The 22,889-nt window shown below is 35.5% G+C and overlaps 1 protein-coding gene across 1 annotated transcript in view; it reads right to left on the reverse strand.

Annotated features, from left to right (window-relative positions):
* Window positions 1–15,906, reverse strand: part of LOC142341310 (uncharacterized) — a 216,660-nt gene extending 200,754 nt beyond the window's left edge. The window contains exons 1-5 of the mRNA XM_075392234.1: window positions 15,546–15,906; window positions 15,450–15,466; window positions 12,057–12,311; window positions 6,901–7,041; window positions 4,607–4,744 (exon numbers count right to left, since the gene is read on the reverse strand). Of these exons, the coding sequence (XP_075248349.1) occupies window positions 4,607–4,744; window positions 6,901–7,041; window positions 12,057–12,311; window positions 15,450–15,466; window positions 15,546–15,601 (607 nt within the window). The 5' untranslated portion in view covers window positions 15,602–15,906. The remainder of the gene's footprint in view (window positions 1–4,606; window positions 4,745–6,900; window positions 7,042–12,056; window positions 12,312–15,449; window positions 15,467–15,545) is intronic.
* Between the last annotated feature and the right edge of the window lie 6,983 nt (window positions 15,907–22,889).

Consider the following 22,889-nt stretch of genomic DNA (forward strand, 5'->3'; position numbering starts at 1 on the left):
CGAGTATCTTGTCGTTCTTAGTTGTCATTGCCTCCAAGTAAGACTCTAAAGAAGGAACAAGTGCACTTGGATCCTCTGTTTTTCCAGCAAATAGGTCCTCATTTTTGTCTACAACAGTCATAAATGCTTCGTTGCATTTTGTTACTAGGCGTTCAACTTTCACTCGCCTACTTTGGCTATTTATACAATGAAGGATATCTTCATGTATAGCATGCAATTCAGCCTCACGCTTTGACCTGGCAGCGTACAACTTTTTGACTTTTTGATCAAGACTATTAGACATCATGATGTTATTATTTCCAAATACCTGCAAAACTACCACTGCACACGGTTATCTTTTATAAACACACTCCAAACAAATCAAACCCACGCAAATAAAACCCAACGCAAAAGACACCAAACACAGCACACTGTAGACAGTCTGTAAAACAAACCGCCCAAAGAGTAGAAAATGTCGTCGAGCACCCAGTGCCCGACAAAAACAGAAGTGGAGCGCTGAACGCTATGCGCTCAACGCAGAGGGAGACAAAGGACGCACGGGAAGTCGAGCGAGGAACGCGCGACGAAACGGAAACGTGACGGACGGGAAGTCGGACGAGCAACGCGCGACGCAACGAGAAGGGAACAGACGAGAAGTCGAGCGACCAGTGCGCGACGGAGCGGAAACGGGACGTGCAGGAAAGCCGGTGAAAAACGCGCAACGCAACGAAACGGGACGGTGGGAATGAACGGGCGGGAAATGAGGTTGGAAAGTACTATGTTAGCATACCACAGCAAAAACTAAAGCAAACAACCTAGCCTTAACTCCAAAACAAACTTAAGTCACACCCTAGGAAGAAGGAGAGAAGCTACTGCAAGACAATCTAATATAGTTCATAATGGGTTTATAACAACAAATTTAACGAGAAACTAATTTACGGCAATGCAGTAGTACACTAAAAAGATGAAAAGGTCGAGAAATTTACTAGCCGTAACTCCAGAATGAACTTAAGTCACATCCTATCAAAACCGAAACCAAAACAAACAATCTGCACACTAACGGTATTAAACAAACTACAGCAAAATTGAATAAACTACAATAGTGTATTTGTAGACTAAGGCGATCGGAAAAGTCAAGAAGCAATCCAACCGTAACTCGAGAATAAACTTAAGTCACACCCCAGAAGGCAACAAGACCAAACCAACTAGCAATCATACAGGTACACACAAACATAGAGCTACAAAATCAATATACTACAACAGGAAGGCTAGTGAATTAGTTAAGTTGAAAAGTCAAAGAACAATCCAGCCGTAACTCGGGAATAAACTTAAGTCACACCCTAGAAAGCTATTAGACCTAAACAACAAACCCGCATACTAGAATACTCAACATACTACAGCAAAACAACAACATACTTCATCACGTATGACATACTACACTGAAATCTGGAAAAGAAGCGGAAGAAAACGAAAAGCGAAGTTTTGGGAGAGCGACGTTATTGAGAAAAAAATCGTAACACGGAAAACTAAAAAGCGAAAGGACGAAAAGGACGCGGGCAAAACGGTTCATAAACGATCGACGAGAAAAATTATGGGAATTCGATTTTTTTTTGTAGGCCGGAGGTTGTGAAAATTTTCACAACTTTTTTGTGTTTACGATCCTTCTTGCTGGAAAATTGATTTTTTTGACAAATTTGTCAAATTTTTATGCTTTTGTTCAATTTTTTTCTGTTTTTGGTCAACATTTCTGCAATTTTCTGAATACGGAACGGTAATCCAGTAAATTGGACGGTTTTATGCCTGAAAGTACGGTTTTTTCAATATTCTATTTTGATATTCTATGTTTTTTGATTTGCATCAAAATTGACCAAAAATTTTCAAAATTGGACAAATTAGCATAATTTTCTTTCAATTTTCTCTATATAAGAAGTTATTTTTTGCTATACGAACCGACTCTAACAATTTTTTCGAATTTTTGGTGAATCTACCAAAAATTTTCGATATCGGTGCTTTTTAGTCTCACAATTATGTGGGCCTGGGCCCATTGCCAATAATTTCTACCAAGAATAGTTTAACTTTTTTAGGCCCCATGCAATATGAAAATCAAGGGTTGGGTTTCTTGCCGTCTAAATAATTATTTTTTTTTTTGAATTATGATTTTTACTGCAAAAGTTGTTTGGTTTTGTCTTACAGTTTGTTTTTTTTTTTGAAGGAAGGCTCAGTTCCGTCCAGTGAGTCATATTCACTGCACCTCTGTCGTTCATTTTTTTCTTGTTTTTTTTGGGCTGTAGGTTAGGTTCTTCCTCATCTCGGGAACATCTGCCATCTTCCCCTGCAACTGCGGGCGGTCTTTTCCTCAACATATGAGACAAAACACGCATTCATCTGCGTGGAGATGTAAGTGGGTCGTATGTAGAGGGAGGCTCTTCTAGAGTGAGGTACCCAATCCTCGTCCACACTCACCAGGTGGCTCAAACTCGTCGAGAATTGGCCCACATCCACCGGCGGGAGCGTGATTCTCTCAGCAGAAGAATTCAATCGGGCAACGTTCTTCTCAGTTCTGAACAGATTCACTTTTTCAGTACGAACTGATCGATATGGTTTTATGCCCTCGAACAGCTGTAATGAGTAATGCAGGGAGCTGACAGCTGGGTGAAGTGATAGGTTCTTGAATGGGCCAATTACTGGCTCTTTGAACCTTGTTTCTGCGTCCCATTCAATCTTTAGCATGTGGTCCGTAAATACCGAACCAAAAGGTAGATCTTCGTGTGAATCTGACTTTGACTTTGGGTTCAAATTCAGATCGAATCTGATTTTTTGTTTGTTCTTATCAATTGAAATTGCATTTTTTTATAATAAATTTATCGCAACGATTAGGCTAAATAATGCTGGTAGATGGTCGCGGTACCAATGTAAACTCTGGTAAAACAGAAGTTCGAATGTAAATTCAAAGACGTTTTATCTTAGTATATAAAGCATTATAGCAACAACATATAAGCAACGTGTCTGTATTAGCGATGATCATAGCAACAAGTGAAAGCTTAGACGGCAAGGTTTTTTCGATGCTCTTTTACTGGTTTTTTGTCTGATGTTATTGACGTCAAATCAGTTCGTATTCAATCGGCAATTGTCTAGAAAACCTAAAAATATTAAGCCGAAAACCAGCTTAATCGATACATATAGTGGTTATATTTACTTAAAATTAGGTTAAATGAACTTTTTCGGAACTTTCTACGTATATTAGAACGTATTTAAATCTTATTTTAAAGTTTAGAAATACTCGATTCTGATTGGCTGATAATATCTCGCTTACTTATTTACTTCGTAACAGTAATCGTCGTTTTTCTCGTTTTCGTCGTTTTGTCGTCGTTTCTTCGTTTTCATAGTTTCCGTCGTTTAAGTAGTCTTTCACGTATAAGAAATGATCATTCCTTTGTCGTTTTTTGTGTCGTTTCTTAAGTAGTTTTTTTTTCAAATGAAATTGTTGTTTTTAGATCGTTTTTTCGTCGTTCAATTGCTCTTGAACTAGTTTTTGTCTATTGCTCTCACTCCGAAGAAAAGCTTGTTGCTAATATAAAAAAGTTTTAGCATATCTGTTGAAGGGGGATAATAGCGCAGTGGTCAGTGAATCAGGTTATGTCTGAGGAGGGCAATAGTTCGAATCCCAGAGTGCAGACTGTTTTTTGTCGTTTTTTCGTACATTAAAATAGCGATGAAGAAATCATCATTTCTTACATAAAAATAACGACGAAATAAACAAACAAAACGGCGATTACCACGTAAGGGCTTTGATCGTTTTTGTCTAAGGAAAACGATTAAAAAAAGCGATTTCTTACAAGTGAAAGACAAAATTCCTCAATACGGGTTCCACGTGTTCATGTGATACCATAACTGCAGTCAAGATTGGTCAGGTTGTTCACGCAGGCGCTCAACTTACATTTACAACGGGAGTTCAAAATCAGTTTATTGATTGAGTGTGTTACCATGCAACTTTTAAAAATTTACCACACGATTATCAAAAACTAATACACAAAGCAGTAACAAATGATGTCAAGCACCCAACTGCTGGTATAACTAGTAAAACTTATAGAAAAAGAAAGTAATACTTATAGAAAAAGAAATTCGTTGCGAGTAATTAAAAAAGAAAAAAGATGCATCAAAGATGGGTTTTGCACAAAACTGGGATCACCATTAGACTTCAAAAGCTAACAATATTTTCGGGAATTCAAAATTGACGCTCTCCATTACAAAAAAAAATACAATTTATATCACCAAAAAACGAGCGTGAATTACAAAATGGCATAGAACTCGTTTCATAACTTCGTTTTCTGTGTTAGTACAGAAATCTTTATATGTTTTAATCTATGGTATATTTCTTATGCTTTGTTTTTTTGGCCTGTACGTTGTTTTCTGAGTCCTGGGGTCTGGAATTCAATTAGAAGAATTCAACTGGGTTAGAGCTGAGAGGACTCTATCCAATTTTAACAAGAACTACAGTCTAGCATGTTAACCTTTACACCACACCACAGCCCTAGTAACTTGACAACTGCAATGGGCTTGTATACCAGCAGGTGGTTGTTACACTATATTACCTTTTTTGGACAAAGTGGAGCGAGTTGCTGCTTACCGGTTCGAATGGTAGCAGCACTGGTTGTGGAACTGTTGAGAAATATTGCAGCGCTGCAGTTGAATAAGACCGATACTTCGAATGTATAATTGGTGAAGGGTGTGAGACCAGTAACAGTTGTAGAACGATCAGTGGCAGCTGAAAAACAATGGCAGCCCATAATAAAAAAATATTACTTGGTGAATATCTGTTTTTTTTTTGAGAGTTTAAATTCGCACTTGCCACTGTTTTCTTCTATGTGGTGCAAAACGTGCCAATTTAACAGATATATTTGAAATCTTAATCGGTATATGATTGTAGAAAAGTCCCCTGGATTACTATTTGCCGGTTGAAATGGAAGTTTGCTGATTAGCATTAACGTTTATCGTTGCTCCCAGGCGAGACCGGATTACCTTTTTTAAATGATTGTACCGGATAACTTGCAAAAGTGTTTTCTTGCAAGATTCTGGCAAAATATTGCAAGATAATCATTCGAAATCGACTGGGGTATACTTTTCAGCAGAAAACAGTGACAAACTATGGGTTTGTTATAGCATGTCCACCAAAGTTGAAGAATTCGACGTTTGAAAATTCCAAATAATTGAACAAAAGAACTAAGCATTTTTTTACAAGACCTGCAGACCATTTGAACATTTTAACGTCTTGAGTTAACAGACAAAAAGCAGTCCAACAAAATTAAAGGAAACTAGAAGCAAGAGTATTTAATACGGTAGGTTATTTTGACAACAGTTGTTAATTTTCAATTTTTTGAACCGATTTTAAAAATATGTAACGCAAATACTCTAAAAATTGACGAAAAAACCTCAAATTTGTCGAATTTATTAATTCTTGTGGCTTGAAAACTAAAAGCTGTATAGCCAACATCAAAAGAAAAACCAACGTGTTAACCAGCAGAAAACATGTTGGACGCAAGAGAAAGGAACAAACAAAACAATAGAAATTCAGAAAATTGGAAAAGTTACCTAAATTTCCTGCCGAAGAGTTGTTGATCCTAATGTCCTCAAAACCAATTAGTTAAATTTTACTCATTAGCCCATACAAGAACTTTGAAAGTAATACCATGGCAGAAAATGTAAAAATCTAGGAAAATGAAAAAAAAATGCAAAAAATGAAAAAAATGGCAAAAATCTCAAAAATTTTTAATGATCGTTTTGACATTACCAACGAAAATACTTCGCAAAACCCACGTCAAACAAACCAATCAAAAAAAGTTCATCAGCATAAGTTCAAGTCAAAATAAACAAAAGAAACTCAGAGAAAAAGAAACTGCTCAATTTTGATCTCAAGAAGTTCAAGAAAGATATTTTACTTCGAACTTAAGCATTTCCAGCAATTTTAGCACATAAAGCACTTCGAAAATATTAAAATCAGCTCTGGAGCTCTAATAAAATTTATTATATTCTTGCTCTGACCTGACTGTCTTTTTTATAAGCTCAAAATCATGAGAAAATGCACGAACACTTATTACTAAAAAAAATAGACGGAGCACCAATACGATTCGAATAGCAAGAAGAGCACCAATCTAATAGTTTTGAGAAGTTGACAGCAGTTTTTAAAAATGCTAACATGCAGGGGAAAATTTATTAAAATTTTGATTAAAAACGATCAAAAATGTGAACACAGCTACTGAAATGTCAAATTTTCACATAAACTTTTGAACCTTAATAAACTCCTCGAATGTTTAGAGAAAATTTAGTTTTATTCTCTATGTTTTACGCGCTTGTTAGTGGTACCACTCAAAACTCTCTATGGTACATATTTGCATCCGCCAAAAGTGTCTGAGCAAAAATCCAGTTGAGCGCATAGCTCCTCCCACCCACTAAAAGTGGGGCGGAACAAGGAAGTTTAGAGCAAAAGGCTTATACATTCAAATGAATTGAGTTTAGCTGAAAAAAAGGTTCGCTACTTTGCGTTCACATATGAAGCCTCACTTGAGAAGGCTGAACTAAAACAACAAACATTGGCAAGAAATATTTGATAATAGTTGATTCAAACGTCATAAAAATGTTTGATTTTTTGGCATCGAGAATTGAGATTGCTACAAATTGAAATAAATTGTTAGCACTCGTCAAGTACTCCAAAAATCTAAAAACTAGCTCCATAAATTTCGGAAACTAGACTAACACTCAGCTGGCAAATATATTGTTTTACAATTCTTCTACGATCATGTCCCAGAACTCTTGTGCTCAAAACTGGCAATTTAGCAGCTTTTCTAAGGTCTAAGGATGGTTTTGGCGTTTTTTGTTTTTATGCGGTCTTCTCCATCAGGACAAGAGACTAAAAGCAGCACTTACCAATGCTCTCAGTAGAGCCGTCATGTCCTGTCACGTAGAAGGCTCCCATGGGGTCTTGGTTGGAAGGGTCGTTAGTGAAGAAGACAATGGCTGTCGTAGAATTATCAGTTGTCGCACTCACAGAAGTTGGCGCTAGAGGACCTTTAACATGACTAACTTTTTGTCAAATCCCTTTATATACTTATTGCCCTCTAAAACGGCTACTGTTGATTTATTTTAGTCGAAAAGCTACCTTGATAGAAATTTTGTCCAGACAAAACATAAAATATGCCAATTTTCGATCGGTTTTTGTCCGGATAAAAGCTATCAAAATGTTTTTTTTTCTGACTGGTACGATTACATTAGACAGTTTTCAAACGACAAATTTTGGCCTGTAATTTTATGAAATTTTGTTTATTGGTGTAACCTTTTGTAATTATTATGTTAATTAATATTTGAAATATCAGGTCTGTTGAACTAGTTGTTTTTAGTCAAAAATTATTGTAGTTTGTTCTATAGCAGCAAGATTGTCAATATTGTCAACACATGGCACGCTTATATAGATTATGTCAAGTTTCACACTGGGAATGCTAAGTGTTTTCTACAAAGAGCGAGCGACAGATAGAGCTTTCAATTTTCATCTGTGACCTAAATGTTGGATATTCTCTTGCAGAAGACGTTACACGTCGTATTGTTGCACAATATTGTAATAAATTTTTATAGGGGATTTCGGGGTAATGTTTCTCGAATTAAGGAAAAAACCGATAGAATGATGACATGTTCGTTAATATTTTTAATGAGAAATTGGTGTTTAAAAATACATTGCGAGCATCCACCGGTACCAATCGTTCTAAATTTACATCTTTATTACCAGATTTCACGTTTCCTATGTTAATACATTGTGCGTGTAAAACATACTTACAAACATCGGGGACAAAAAGGCGGTGCCCTTTATAGAAATACCAGTCAGTTTTTCCACTTAAACTGAAACATGAAAAGTGAAAACTGCTTTCCTACGCAAATTTTATTGGACGAAAGCGCGTTTCGTAAAGAGTTATGCGGCAGATTAATTGCAATATAACACTAATTTTAGTAATTTTAGGACATTGAATTGTAAAGTTGAAGGGCAAAAAGACTAAAAAGATTAAAATTCTGTGAAGTGCTCTTCAGTCGAACGTAACTACTTTTCACTTTTTTATCCCATTTTTCATTTTAAAGTTTTGTGGAAACCATTTTGACCAAAACTTAAACGCTTTCCACATTGAACTAAAATTTGCACCGAAAAGTGCCAGCCCTTTTCCTTGTCGTTGAATTTTTTCAGTGATTAATAAGAATCGAGAAACAGATTATTGCTCTTTAGTCTGTATTTTATACGAGTTAAGGATTTTGAACCTTAATTTGCGCAAAAAATAGCAAACGTTTATGTAATGCCAAATCATCAAATAACTCAAGTGAGACTACTTTTGTCCAAAAAAAAATTAGCATATGACAAAATTTCTTGAAATTGTGCATCAAAAAAACGTTATGTTACTCGATGTTTAGAAATCGTCAAAAAACTTAAACATTGCAAATCTCCTTTTGATATACAGAGAATATACACTAGTTTCCTGATAAAAACTACGCATTGCTTTAGAGGACAAAAACAACACAGCGTTCATATATTTGATTACATTGTAATGAAATTCGTAAATTAATAATTCCCTTGTTTTTGAAAACATTGTTAAGCTTCACAAGAAAAGCATACAAAATTTTTCTGCAGAGATCTTGCCTCAAAAAGCACCAGACATTTTTAAAGACACGTACAAAATTAAAATTTTACAGTGGTTAACACAATAACGAAGATTAACCTCTTTGTACCGTATATGATTAAATTTGGAGAATTAACACACTACTCTCTTTTTTGCACAAAATATAAGGATCGTGCGTTGGTATCATGTCAAAATTTGTTGTCAGATCACCTTACAAGCACTGACTTGTAACGCCTCAACAAAACTTTGTGAGCTTGCAAGTTTTATGATCGCAACATGCGGCGCAAAAGTGCAAAAATTTAATGGTTGTATGTACATTGCAGGTATGAAAAAAAAAATTTGAGTGCTGTTGCCAATTTTGTTTAAAAAAGCTCAGAATACAGAATATTTTGTCAAAATTTTGGATGTTGCATTGCAAAAAAGAGAGTAGTGTGTTAATTCTCCAAATTTAATCATATACGGTACAAAGAGGTTAATCTTCGTTATTGTGTTAACCACTGTAAAATTTTGTACTTGTCTTTAAAAATGTCTGGTGTTTTTTGAGGCAAGATCTCCGCAAACAAATTTTGCAAGCTTTTTTTGTGAAGCTTAACAATGTTTTCAAAAACAAGGGAATTATTAATTTACGAATTTCATTACAATGTAATCAAATATATGAACGCTGTGTTGTTTTTGTCCTCTAAAGCAATGCGTAGTTTTTAGTGGAAAACTAGTGTATATTCTCTGTATATCAAAAGGAGATTTGCAATGTTTGAGTTTTTTGACGATTTCTAAACATCGAGTAACATAACGTTTTTTTGATGCACAATTTCAAAAAATTTTGTCATATGCTAATTTTTTTTTGGACAAAAGTAGTCTCACTTGAGTTATTTGATGATTTGGCATTACATAAACGTTTGCTATTTTTTGCGCAAATTAAGGTTCAAAATCCTTAACTCGTATAAAATACAGACTAAAGAGCAATAATCTGTTTCTCGATTCTTATTAATCACTGAAAAAATTCAACGACAAGGAAAAGGGCTGGCACTTTTCAGTGCAAATTTTAGTTCATTGTGGAAAGCGTTTAAGTTGTGGTCAAAATGGTTTCCACAAAACTTTAAAATGAAAAATGGGATAAAAAAGTGAAAAGTAGTTACGTTCGACTGAAGAGCACTTCACAGAATTTTAATCTTTTTAGTCTTTTTGCCCTTTTGTATCAATTTAAGGTTTAAGATGATGAAATAGCAAATATATGAAATTTATTTTGCACAAATCCCTTTGATATCTGGTAAAACATCTTTTTTGACGTGTTATCAGAATTTTGTCTTCTACGCTGGGTTCAGTATTTCTTAACTAGTATCTGACAAGATTCTGCAAAATACTTAATTGTAATTACTGGAGTACAGGTTCAGCTCTCAGACATGGTTTTTTATTATCTATTGACCACTTGCACGACACAGATTTACCAAAGGTAAACCTTACTTTTAGAAATGGTTTTGCATTTTCACAAAAAGTAGAAAAAACAGTTTGATAACATTTTTCTATGAAGGCTTTTCGTCAAGCCTGATGTTTTATGAGATTTTTAATTTATTTTGTTCACCATATAGCAAAGCAGATATGCAGAAAATATGTGTTCATTAACCAATGCGGCTACTTTGGCGTAATTGATTTAAGGTATGCAAATGAACTCGTTGAAAAAATTTTGGCATCTAGTATATGCTCTCACACTCCATGTACTACTATATCTATCAGATCGGCTAGTGATATATATTATTATTGCTTTTTAAAACGTCAAAAAATTGACTTGTTTTGCAGATTGACTTCTATCAAGAACAGAATTTTTATTGTAATTTCATCTTTTCAATCCTGGTTATTTCTTTTCATTGTGGACGATCGAACTAAGAACAAAAATGTTTCCTGTTCAACAAACGAAAAAAAGATCTAACAATGAGACGTACAAATTTCTGCACCAATTTCTGCCAAAAACGTACAACAAATAAGAAACAATAGAAATTCATTATACATAAGATCAGTTTGAGTGAAAAAATTTTCGAAATTGACAAAATCAGATAAGATAGTGATGAAAATTTAAAGGATCAAAAAGATATCGTGAACTGTCTGACTTAGATCATTTGCTAATCTACATGTTTTCAAAAATTCATATACTTTTTGTAAATAACCAGATAAACTTAACCTGCGTGAATTCACATTCAGAGCTGTGACTTATTCAGTCATTAACTAGCTGGACATTAACAAAGCAACAGGACCTGGTGAAAAACCAATTCGTCTCATAAATTCTTGCAATTTGCTATAGGCGTACATCTGCAGTTCTTCTTAATGAGCGCCTTATGGAGAGGGTTTGCCCGACTAAAAAGAAATTATCTTATGTAACACAAATTTTGAACACAAAACTGACTGGAACCTTGATTTTGATGACCAGCTGAATAAAAGCTTAAAGAATATTACTCATGTTAAAAGTTCAATATTCCTAATAATACATCAAACTCCCCTGGTTGCGTGCATTTTTCTTTAAAAAAACTTGTGTTTTCACACTTATTGTTTTTGGCTACATTTTTTTGAAAATTTGTCTGGAAAAAATCTGAAACGCCTCAATCGACAGAATAACTGGGTTATAAAGGTCCGCTTTCTACGTAAAAAGTTTGACAAAGCTAGAGATCTGCTAATACAGACAAAAGTTCTACCAGTTGGGCTAATAATAGCAAAAATGTCGCTTATCAAATTTCATTATGATATAGCCAGACCAGAAAATTCTGAAAATTGTCACCGGTATCTGAGTTTTCATCAAAAACTTTCGATTCAAAGTTAGACAGAATGTGAAAACCAACTTTGGAATGAATTCGATTTTTCGTCAATGCGTACAGAAATGGAAAAAGTTACCGCAATGGTTTCGGTCGTCAAAAAATGAAAACATTTTTCAGAAAACGTAGCTTTTAAAAGTTTTTTTTTGTTAGGAAGAAAACAATAGGAGGAAAATGTTATAATGTGATTATTTAAGAAAATTGGTTGATGTGTATTATTTTGCTTGATAAATTTGAAGTATTTTTTTGTTTCAAGTTTGTTTAACCAAATGGTTATAACTTTAATTTAAAAACAAGTAAGATTCTCATAAGACCTTTCATAAATCAGGCATTGCATTTTATCTTGCCACAGTTTTGACAGAAAGACAACTTTGACAGAAATTGTCAAATCAGATTTTCTTTCATCACTGGGGAACAACCGATGCTTAACGCTGAAGTCAATTACACAATGCATTTTTTAAATTTTGTAATTTCTAATTTTGTAATTTTGTTTAGTGAGATTGTAAGTCAATATCAAATATGATTGCAGGTATAATAATACCCCCCTTTTTGATTACCCCTTTTCATAATTATCGAGGTCTAGATTAGATGATGGCTCGTTGATAACAGCAAAGAAAATCATTCGACATACGTGTGCACAAGGTTTTGGATTGGATACTGGTTGGACCGTCAATAAGATCGTACACGTAGCCTTTGCCCGCCAACAGCCCACTTCCAACAACGTTGTTGATGTAGCCATTGTCAAGGAATGCGTCAGTATCGTTAACATTGGTGAGTGCTACCGTAGGTCCACGTTTAATCGTGTAAGATCCCGGTGTATGGGATATGGAGAAAGCGATGGCGCTTGTTGTTGTTTCGGACTCGTTGAAAACGATAGCGCCTCCACCTGACAAGATAAATAACTGTAAAACATTATGTGAAAGTTATGAATTTCTATTGCCAATGTTCGTGAACTTGTTTAGTCTGATAATTTAGAGTAGCCGCAACGGCGTTATTGTTGGAACCCCTTTTTTGGGGGGGGGGGGGGAGGGGGCTGGCTACATGCTCAATTACTTTATTCTTCAGCCAAAAATCATTAGAAGTCCTGTCAAGCGTAAATAGAAAACCGTCATCTGACAAAATGTCTTACAAAATGTTTGCGAAACACCAAAACCTCTCCGATTAAAACATTTCAGCTGACGGTTCTCTATTTACGCGTGACAGGATTTCTAATGATTTTTGGCTGAAGAAAAAACTAATTGAGCATGTACCCCCCCAAGAGGGGTTCGAGCAATAACCACCGTAGCGGCTACTCTAAATTATCAGACTAAACAAGTTCACGAACATTGACAATAGAACATTAACAATAGAAATAACATTGTCGTGTTATGAATTTCTATTGTCAATGTTCGTGAACTTGTTTAGTCTGATAATTTAGAGTAGCCGCTACTGCGGTTATTGTTCAAAACATGCTCAATTAGTTTTTTCTTCAACCAGAAATCATTAGAAATCCTGTCACGCGTAAATAGAAACGGTTATCTGAAAAGTTTTAATCGGAGAGGTTTTGGTATTGCGGAAACATTTTGTAAGACATATTGTCTAATTAGACATTAACAAGTTAAATAATTCAACTAATTAGGTTCAATTTCTGAAAATTTTTTGTAAAGTTTTGTCTCAAAAATTTTTACCGCTCTGCATGATTCCTAATTGACAGAATCATAAACTGCCGCTAAATGGCCGGCTTTAACACAGTGTTTAAGGTTGTAGGCCAGCTCAGTTAAAAATCCTATAATTTGGCGGCAGGTCAATTAATGTTAGCTAAGTTTCTCCCCAATTCTATAAATCTTTCGCATCATCCGAACTAAACGCCAGGTATTTCATTGAGCAGAATATGGTTTATTGGTTTTTAGTTTTTATGAACACTGCTGGAAATGCTGTCAATAGTAGTCGCATGGTTTTTAGCTTCATTTTTGTCAAATTCCATCTATCAATTTTGATCTTCAGAACATTTTGAAAAACTATTTGATGTTTTAGGCCAGCATCCATCATCGGTCGCCCTAATTATAGTAAACTACTTCTCAATTAATCTTTTTCCGGCTTTATTTGGTTTTTGAAAGTAATTTTTCACAAAAACGTACATGAAACTGAAATAGAATATAAATGACAATTAAAGGTTTTCAGTTTGTCTATCTTTCAAAAGGTTGTTAAAAAAATCATTAAAATTGGAACTTTCAGAACAACAGCGGTAAAAATTTTGCTCTCTGCCAGAAAACAAAGAATTATATCATTGTCCTAGTTTTTCGGATCAAAAATAGGGTTTCCACAGAATTTTTCTATAATTTTATTTTGTTTTGTGTGACTTCTTTGCATATAAATATATCGGCAGCCTTTCAGTTTTGCACAACAAACAAAAACAGTTGTTTTATTCGCGGTTCCCCTAGGGATCTGAAAAAGTGCCAAGCACAAAAAAGGAAAGTGCCGTTGTTGTACATTTTTAATCACTCATTAGGTGTTGTTTGAATCTATGTTTATGGTGCAAATTTGCAATCAGTTGTAAATGAATTTCACAACCAATCTTAAAACATTTATTCTTAAGATGTTCTATCCCCTGTAATCAATGCTTATTTTTAAATTATTTTACGGCATTTTAAACATAGGCAAGAAAATACTTGCAAAAAATTGTCATCAGATTCCTTGCTCTTAACGTCCCTACATTGGGAAAGGTCAGAGTAATTATATGCAAAGCGTTTTATAGCGAAAATCCACCCTTAAGGTAACTAAAATCCACCCTTAAAACTAACTGAAGTTTATGCTTTAACCCATGCTTTTGACATTTAGGGCTTTTATGTAACCAAATTTTTATTAATTAAGGTTGTCTAAATGTCATTCTCTTTGATTTTTTTCCACAGAAATGCCACAGCTGTCATTTTGAATTTTAATTACACTAAAATTTTAAAAATAAATAAAAGGCTACGTTTTTATTTGTCCAGCTAAAAGGATTTCATGTGAATTTCAATTACGAAAGATAGCATATATAATTCACAAATTGGTATGCGTTGTCTACGACCCTCCGTAGGGCAGCAAAATTTGCCCAGGGTCAAGCATAACTACTAATGTTTGATTCTTTTTTTAAAATTCATTTACTTCAATGCAAAATAGTCCAAATTTTAAAAAGCGTTTGTTTGAAAATTATTCCCCACGTTTAATGATTCGCGTTCTTTCATTTAATTGTTATTTACCTTACTGCAAGCACGCCATTGGTATAAGTTTGATCCATTTCATTCGGAAGACCAATATCCTACTGAAAATTTTCATAAAAATGTTCTGAGACAACTTTTACTATAATTTGATGTAACAAAAATTAATGATAAACAAGGTTGAATATTGGAGCAAGTAGAGCAAATTTGCGAGAAAAAGTATCTACAGAGATTGCATCAAAAGTGAAATGCTTATATCTTTCTTATTAAGAACGCCGGGTTCGGACAAAGATACTGAAGCTACTCAACGGTAACAAACTAGCAAATAAAGAAAGTTTTTTGCCACTCATTTGAACATAGAAATGATTTCTTATAATTTCAAACTATTAAACCAAACACAAAAAGAGATCCATCATTTACGAAACATTAATGTACGAAGCCTTAGCTCTAAGCTGATCACAGCAAATCTTTTTTGGAAACTTTTTAGAATTTTGTTTTTGTCTTCACAGCTAGGGTAAATGATGCAAATGAGTGACCACCGAGGAAAAAGAGCTGCCCATTTTTAGAAGAAAAAGCTCAGGGATAAACAACCCCATTGAAATAAACTCCCACTTTACTGTTAAAGAGCTGTGAATTAAGCGCACTTGGCCATCACTCGTAGGCCATGGCCATGTTTTAACGGCTCGTGGGCCGTGACATGAAACTATCACAACCGAACAAATTATAATGACCCCAGGGGCGATGTTAACATTGGGGTTTATTTCCGTGGTTTTTATCCTAGACGCCATTTTTGGCTCTTTATGGATAGTCACGAGCTATTGAAATTCTGTAAAGGGCGAATAACTTACCAAGTGTGTGAGGCAAGCTGAAACAAACAAACATTAGAGATTAGTATTTTTGCAAGACGGGAAATGATAAATTTTAACTTATTTAAAAAGTCTCACCTGGTCAAAAGAATAAGCAGCGAAAAATAGAGATATATGGAAATTTCCAATCTCATTTTCCAATTGTGCCCGGAGTGTAAACCCTCGAGGGTTTATATCTGCGCAACCAGACAGTGATTCGTCGAGCAAAATTAACGTTAACCAACGCGTAATAACACCAATTACATTTAACTTGATCAAAAATTTGCTTTTTAATCTGAAGACAGCTTTGAGTGCGTATTTTACATGACAGCTTCGAATCAAACAGCACGGCTTCATCAAAATTGACCAAGTTTACATGCAACAATTTGGAATAAAATCAAGTTTTTAATATGCTCACACGGTTACTTATCTATCTTACGAACAAATTTTTGCTTAAAACTGAACAACAATCACTACTGAGCGTCAAAATAATTTTTGAATAAAATCTTGAATTTACGTAATTTTTGGCTGAGCGTAGTTTATAACAGCACATTAGAAAAATGTGTAAGTCATGTTCTAAGAGCAGCTGAAACGATTTACGTCACACTTAAGAGTTCAGTTTATAGAGATAGTGAACAATAATTAGCTGTTTTTGGCCACTTTCAATATCACTTGCATCGGAATTCTGTATATACTTTTTGACACAGTACGTTACATGTGCGAATTCTAAATATAATATATATTTGAAAATTGAATGATTTTCTGATCACATATGCCCAGTTCATGTTTTCAAATATAACAGTTACTAAAAGCATTGATTAGTAAAACCGTTTGCAGGTCTGAATTGGCAATTCCCGAGAAAAGCTTAATAATTACCTCTTATTTTTGTCTGGCTCCAGTCGCTCGATTATCCGTTTTATAAAAAGCAAAGATATTCTGAGTGGTTTTATAGTTAACGTTTGCTCAAAAGTAGCAAAAGAATATTAAGGGAATCTCGATATCAGATGCTTTCTCCCATTTATTAAATTACGAAACAGAATTCTGTTTAACAATCCGACTGAACTTATTCGCTTCCCTAGAAAAAAGCGAGCAGGCTAGAAATAAGGACCAGACATCAGTTCTGCGCTACTATGGAGTAAAAAATTTTCTGAAAATCTTGATCAAAACTCACATACTCAATTAAAAAAATGATGAGTATAGTTAATGGCAGGGAGCTCTACACCGACGAGACCAAATTTTGAATTTGTTAGAGATTGATAAAAGTTGGTTTCTTGCGAAAGATGGTTGACTTGAAAGAATTTGCAAGTCGATATCAAAGCTTTTAAGAACTTGTTAAAAGAATGGCTAACTTGAAAATTCCTTGCAAATTCGTTCCGTACGCGCTGAACTCTAAAATTTAGTTCACTTCCCGTACCTTGCTTGCAGCAAAAATCAGCGCTGAATCATTAAAAATTGCAGTCTGTTTTTTTGGCTTACCATTACTATGTTCATGTCACTTTTGTGAAATTACAGATAAAATTTCATAGTAAATCCGACGAGCATGAAAAAGTTTTACTGTTGACTCTATTTGCAGGGGTAAATTACGGCTAAGTTTTATCTGCCAATGAATAATTCCCGCCTAAATGATATCTGCGCATGAATAATTGCCGACTATGCTTTGTCTGTGTATAAGTAATTATCGCCTAAATTTGGTCTGCACACAAGTAATTACCGCCAAAACACTCTCTGCACATTTTGTTAATTCATGCTTAATTGCTGCCTAAATATTGCCGCTTTTTGATCTGGTAGGGGCTTTAAGTGGTTGTTTCACGCTGCTCGGTCAAATAAATTGCTCCCTCTCTCATGCAAAAAGAATAAGCTCTGGTAAATTGTTTTAATTTATAAACGCATGATTATAAATACATGTCATATTGTTTGAATTTATAAACGCATGAATTTATAAATACATGCCATATATAAATATGGAATATGGAATTAATGTCCAGTTAATACGTGACGTCCATTACAATAAATAGTTTAAATGTCCCCACTCATATCCTCTTTCCCTTCTTTCTGTAATTGTTCAGGTCATAATCTGCATGTAAATCGACTTCGCCTGTCACAGGTGATCTTTTCCCAACATTTGCCGCAGGCAGCTCCAAGCGCCATCATCATGCGCTATCTTCTCGAATTGAACGGGAAAGATGTCAAACGTCACGGCCGTCACACGGAACATTAACACAAACTCAGAACATCAAAACATGAATCTGAAATGGTAAAACAAAGCAGCAGAACCTGGAGTCCATTAAATAAAATGAATTAAACAAAAAGTAGGTTCTAAGGGGAAAGCAAATTTGTCAGAAGAACTGATTTAGCGTTTACTTGAAACTCAACATTTCAGTTACACATAACAGAACTCTTTGAACACAGATAATATTAAAACACCAAGGTGGCGAAAACGTTCACCATATTTATCAAAAAGGTACCCAATATTATCATCGAAATCCTCGCGTTTAACCACTCTGGTTCCTTTAAGTTGGGACCCAAGTTTATATCGTAGAAACATATTATTCTTAGACACTAGCTGAGGTGGCAAATCCTTACGTCTCAGATGCTCAGAAAATTTTACTTTTGTGGGCCAAACCGCATCACGAAACTCAACAAATTTTTCGATAAATGTAAGAAACCGGCATTGTTTTAGCGTCTTTATCACCCACTATAACAAAAATGTGAGTATAAGGTGCCCGTCTTTTGCGAAAATTGCGTACAAGATCCATCCTCTCATTGTCAATGTCAAACACCATAACAATACCATGACATGACTTTCTTTCCTGATCAGCCACTATAAACATAACTTCCTGTGGACATTTCATGATAGATTCATGCAACTCAACGGTAATAACGACCTGCTCCGTATCAATACACAACAATTCAATCAAAGTCTCGAGTCAACAACACAAATATCAATCACAAGTTTCAATCAAATCTGAAATACACAACATATGAAGACCATTGAGTCTACTATTCAAACACTGGAAAAAGGTTAACATAAATACACTGATTAACACTGGGGTTGACACCCCACGGGCTTAATACATTGGTGCACTCACGTCATTCAGGTAGAAACCGCGGAGGTCGGCGGAGGTCGGTGGATGTCGGAAGTCGGCGGAGGTCGGAAGTCGGTGGAGGTCGGTGGAAGTCAGCGGAGGTCGGAAGTCGGTGGAGGTCGGCGGAGGTCGGCGGAGTTCGGCGGATGTCGGAGGAGGTCGATGGAGGTCGGTGGAAGTCGGTGGAGGTCGGCGGATGTCGGAAGTCGGCGGAGGTCGGTGGAAGTCGGCGGAGGTCGGCGGAGGTCGGAGGTCGGCGGAAGTAGGCGGAAGTCGGTGGAAGTCGGTGAAGGTCGGAGATCGGCGGAAGTCGGTGAAGGTCGATGTGTGAGTTAATTGTGGTGTAGTTCGTAGAAGTTCAGCTAGAATGCAGCTCCGGGTATCGACACGTTGAAAATTTCATGCATGATATCAGTCATTCGAAATTTTCAAAATTTGCTATGTACAGTCTGTTAGTTCTTTGTATGTACAGTCTGATCTGAGACAGTCTGTGCAGTGTTAACGAATAATGTAAATGATGCTGCGAAGAAAAGGGACAGACTGGGATGTTGCCTAATCGAGTCTGCGCAGACTGGCAAAAGTATTTACACTTCTATTTGTCTGGTTCAGTAATGGTTACTATTGAACGTCAATGGTACAGCAATGAAACTCACTGCGACCAAGGTACGGGTTAAACATTCTTTCTTCTACCGTAAAGAGCGCGTGATAATTAGTTGCTCAGTATATATATCGTAACACAATGTAATTTGTGTTCATAAAACGGTTTTTCTTCACTTTTATAAAACAACAAGTCCTCTTAATTCAGTTCATAAATGCCAGATTTATAATGTCTGAAGATTTTTTGCCCGAATGAATATTTTTGTAGCTCGGTTGATTTCTTGTCTGTCGATGCGCAGAGCATGTGTACATTCATATCTTGCGAAGTTTTATTGTTTTTTCTTCTACAGTATAGGTTGAAAGATTATCTTGTAAGAACTTAGGTTCTAAAAACTTATAGAAGAACATATGTTTTAAATCAAATGTTTGACTTGTAAGAACCTTGTAAGTTGAATGCTTAACTTTCAAGAGCCGTGTAAGTGGAATGGTTAAAATGTAGGATTTTGTAATTTAAAAGGTTAGCTTGTAAGAACTTGAATGTTTTCGTAAGAAACGCTTGCAATGCGATGCATCGCCTTGTAGAACTTGCAGGAAACTTACAAGTTCTTACAAGTTAAATATTCTAATTCGACACGGGTATCTAAAGCCGTTTTCAAACAAAAAATAAACTAGAGAACTGATCAAAAAGAGCTTTTTACTCCAAGCCTCATTTAAAGCACATATTATTGGGCAACAATGTCTTTCCCGGGTCGAGAAAAATCGGAAAAATATGTAAGATAAGCGGTGAAAAGTTAGTTTTTTCACCGCAAAATTATGTACGAAATTTGCGGTGAAGAAACTAACTTTTCACCGCTTATCTTACATATTTTTCCAATTTTTGCGGTGAATTTTTATATGACCACAGCTTACTCAAGCGGTGAACTTACATAAATTCACCGCTTATCTTACATATTTTTCCGATTTTTTTGTTCAGGTTTTTGCTGCAGTAAATTTGTCTTAGCTTTTGCATGGGCCTTTTTAGCTTCTTTGAGGACTAGAGCCGGCGCATTACTGTGCTCCTTAAGGAGCGCACCTGACCTAGCCGCCAACACTAACGTGAAGCGTGCCCCTAAAATACAACAAAATTTTACTTCGAATTTTTTCAATTATAAACATTAAAAACTTTTCGATTAGGCCAATTTGAGAGACCAATTAAACACTAAAAAAACGGAGGTTAGTGCCGACAAATTGCAGCAATGAGCGTCTCACTTGGTAAAGTAGATTGGGAGAAATCGTCAAGAACATTAGGCCTAGCCCAATTTTCGGGCTATTATAAGACCCCAATTCCTAGGAAAATCACGCAAAACGACCAAAAACATCGCAACGTAGACTTATCAGGACGCAAGTAAAGAACACTCATTAATTACTGAACACCCAAAACCTCTACTGCGAAGTGGGAAAAAATTCCCACCTCATCCTAAGGCCAGGGTATTTTGTGAGTTTTGACAAAAAAAATCAAACAAGGGTTTCACGATTTAAAAAAAAACAAAAAAATATTAAATTTCCAAAAGCTACGGATTCAAAAAACTGTTGTTTTCGTGCAATTATAGCACTTTTTTCCAAGCGGTGAGGTTGTGTAATTTCACCACTAAAACAAGCATTGAATTTTTGTAATTAGACCTCATTCAGCGCTGTTTTCACCAAATTTTAACACTTTTTTCCAAGCGCTGAGTTTGTGTAGTTTCACCATTAAAACAAGCGGTGATTTCTTGTAATTTCACCGCTTTCACTGCTGTTCTCACACAATTTTACCACTTTTTTCTAAGCGGTGATTTATGTAAGTTCACCATTAAGTTAAGCGGTGAATTTATGTAATTTCACCGCATTCACTGTTCTTCTCGCAAAATTTTAACACTTTTTTCGAAGAGGTGAATTTATGTAAGTTCACCACTAAATTAAGCGTTGAATATATGTAATTTCACCGCATTCATCGCTTATCTTACATAATTTGGACATTTTGTTTCGAGCCGGTGAATTTATGTAATTTCACCGCTAAATTCAGCGGTATAATTATGTAATTTCACCGCTACCAGGCGATTAAGGTTTTTTTTCACCGCATTCACCACCTGATTTATGTAAGTTCACCGCATTCACCGCTTATCTTACAAAATTTTCCGCATTCACCGCTTATCTTACATAATTTTGCGGTTAATGGCGGTGACACCTCGACCCGGGTTCCAATATATTAACCTTAGTTAACCCACGCACTCAGACAATAGTGAGGCACCATCAGACGACTCAGGCAATAGCCAGTCAGGACCAGAAGGTACATTGTTCTGCACTTTCCTTTTGTTTTCCATTTTCGTGATGGTTCACAGTGGTGTTTTCGATCTTATTTTGCGCTTCTTCGTAGTGTTCTGCCTTTTTCATTTCGCTTGCTGAAATAAATGAGTAAGCGGGAACTTCTTAAATCCGTAGCAACGTTAGACAGCATTTGCAGGCATTCCAAGGCATTCCAACTTCAAAGTTAGTGGGAGGCTCTTAGAATAGTTGAACCCCATGATGAATAAATAATCATAAATTTCTTATTTTGATGCAATACTTGATTGATTAAAACTGCTGCGAAAAATTCATGCCCTCCAAGAAATTTTTTCACCGGAGCTTTTAGCTTTTTCATTGACAGAACTCAGATTTTTCGAAGCAATGTTTTGCTGAATGCATGCTCAGAAACATGTTTTTCTATAATATTCTATACAATAATTCATTATACAGTTTCTACTTTAGTGAATGTTTGGTTGGAAAAAGGAGATTAAACGTTTTACATGCGCTTTATATGTGCAACGCTAGGAAAGGTTTAAAAAGTTTGGCACAAACGCTTTTTTCGTGGATCTTCTTAAATCTGTTGGCCTTCCTCATTCGGTCAATCGGCTCGTCAATGCAATGACTGAAGTCTTTTATTTGTATCTATAGTACTGCATACGTTCATCAGAACTATCGTTCTTTCAATCTCATCAAAAGACTTCAAAATATTTTTTTCGTAATCAACAATGTCTCTTAACACCGTTACAGAATAGATGGTTAGGTACTATCCGTCAACACCCAGGCTATCCACGGATAACATTACACGGGAGACAACTTTCCAAAAAACATTCTTTAAGATTGAAAAAGTACATTGAATCGTTCGTTAAAAAGTTTGTTCTATATTGTGACCCAGATTGAACTCCATTTTCTCGGAAAGCATGCGTAAGACATGTATGTTTGAATTGCTTCTTTGATGCCAAGCATAAGACGATACAAAATTTTAAAGATGATCTCAAATAGCGTCTTTTGGAACATGTAGTACAAAGAATGTATCGAAGTTGCCATTGGTCTTCAACAAAAAAAGGCATTTCTGTAGTGTCTTATCTACCATATCCAAGACCATTGAATTTTGTGGCTCTTTCCTCGCCAAATTTGTTTTTCAATACCCTCCAGCTATAATACTTTTCCCCTATATAGCACATAGCTACCATGAAGGGTTTTCTTAGAAACCGGAAATCTGCTAGTAATGGCTTTCTCAGATACCATGAACCTACCATGGAGGCTTTTCAGAGATAACATTGACATTCCATTTAATAGCAATCCTGGATGCAATAATTTTATCACTAATGTCTATATTAGATATCATAAACCCGAACATCTATGATATCTTGGATACCATGGTCAGAACATACACGAAAGCTTGTACCTCAATGGACGGAACAACAAATGATTTTAGATATGGTATATAAACTGGGCCGAC

The sequence above is a fragment of the Convolutriloba macropyga genome, chromosome 6 (genome assembly GCF_964194025.1).
Source record: "Convolutriloba macropyga chromosome 6, txConMacr16.3, whole genome shotgun sequence".
Taxonomy (NCBI): domain Eukaryota; kingdom Metazoa; phylum Xenacoelomorpha; order Acoela; family Convolutidae; genus Convolutriloba; species Convolutriloba macropyga.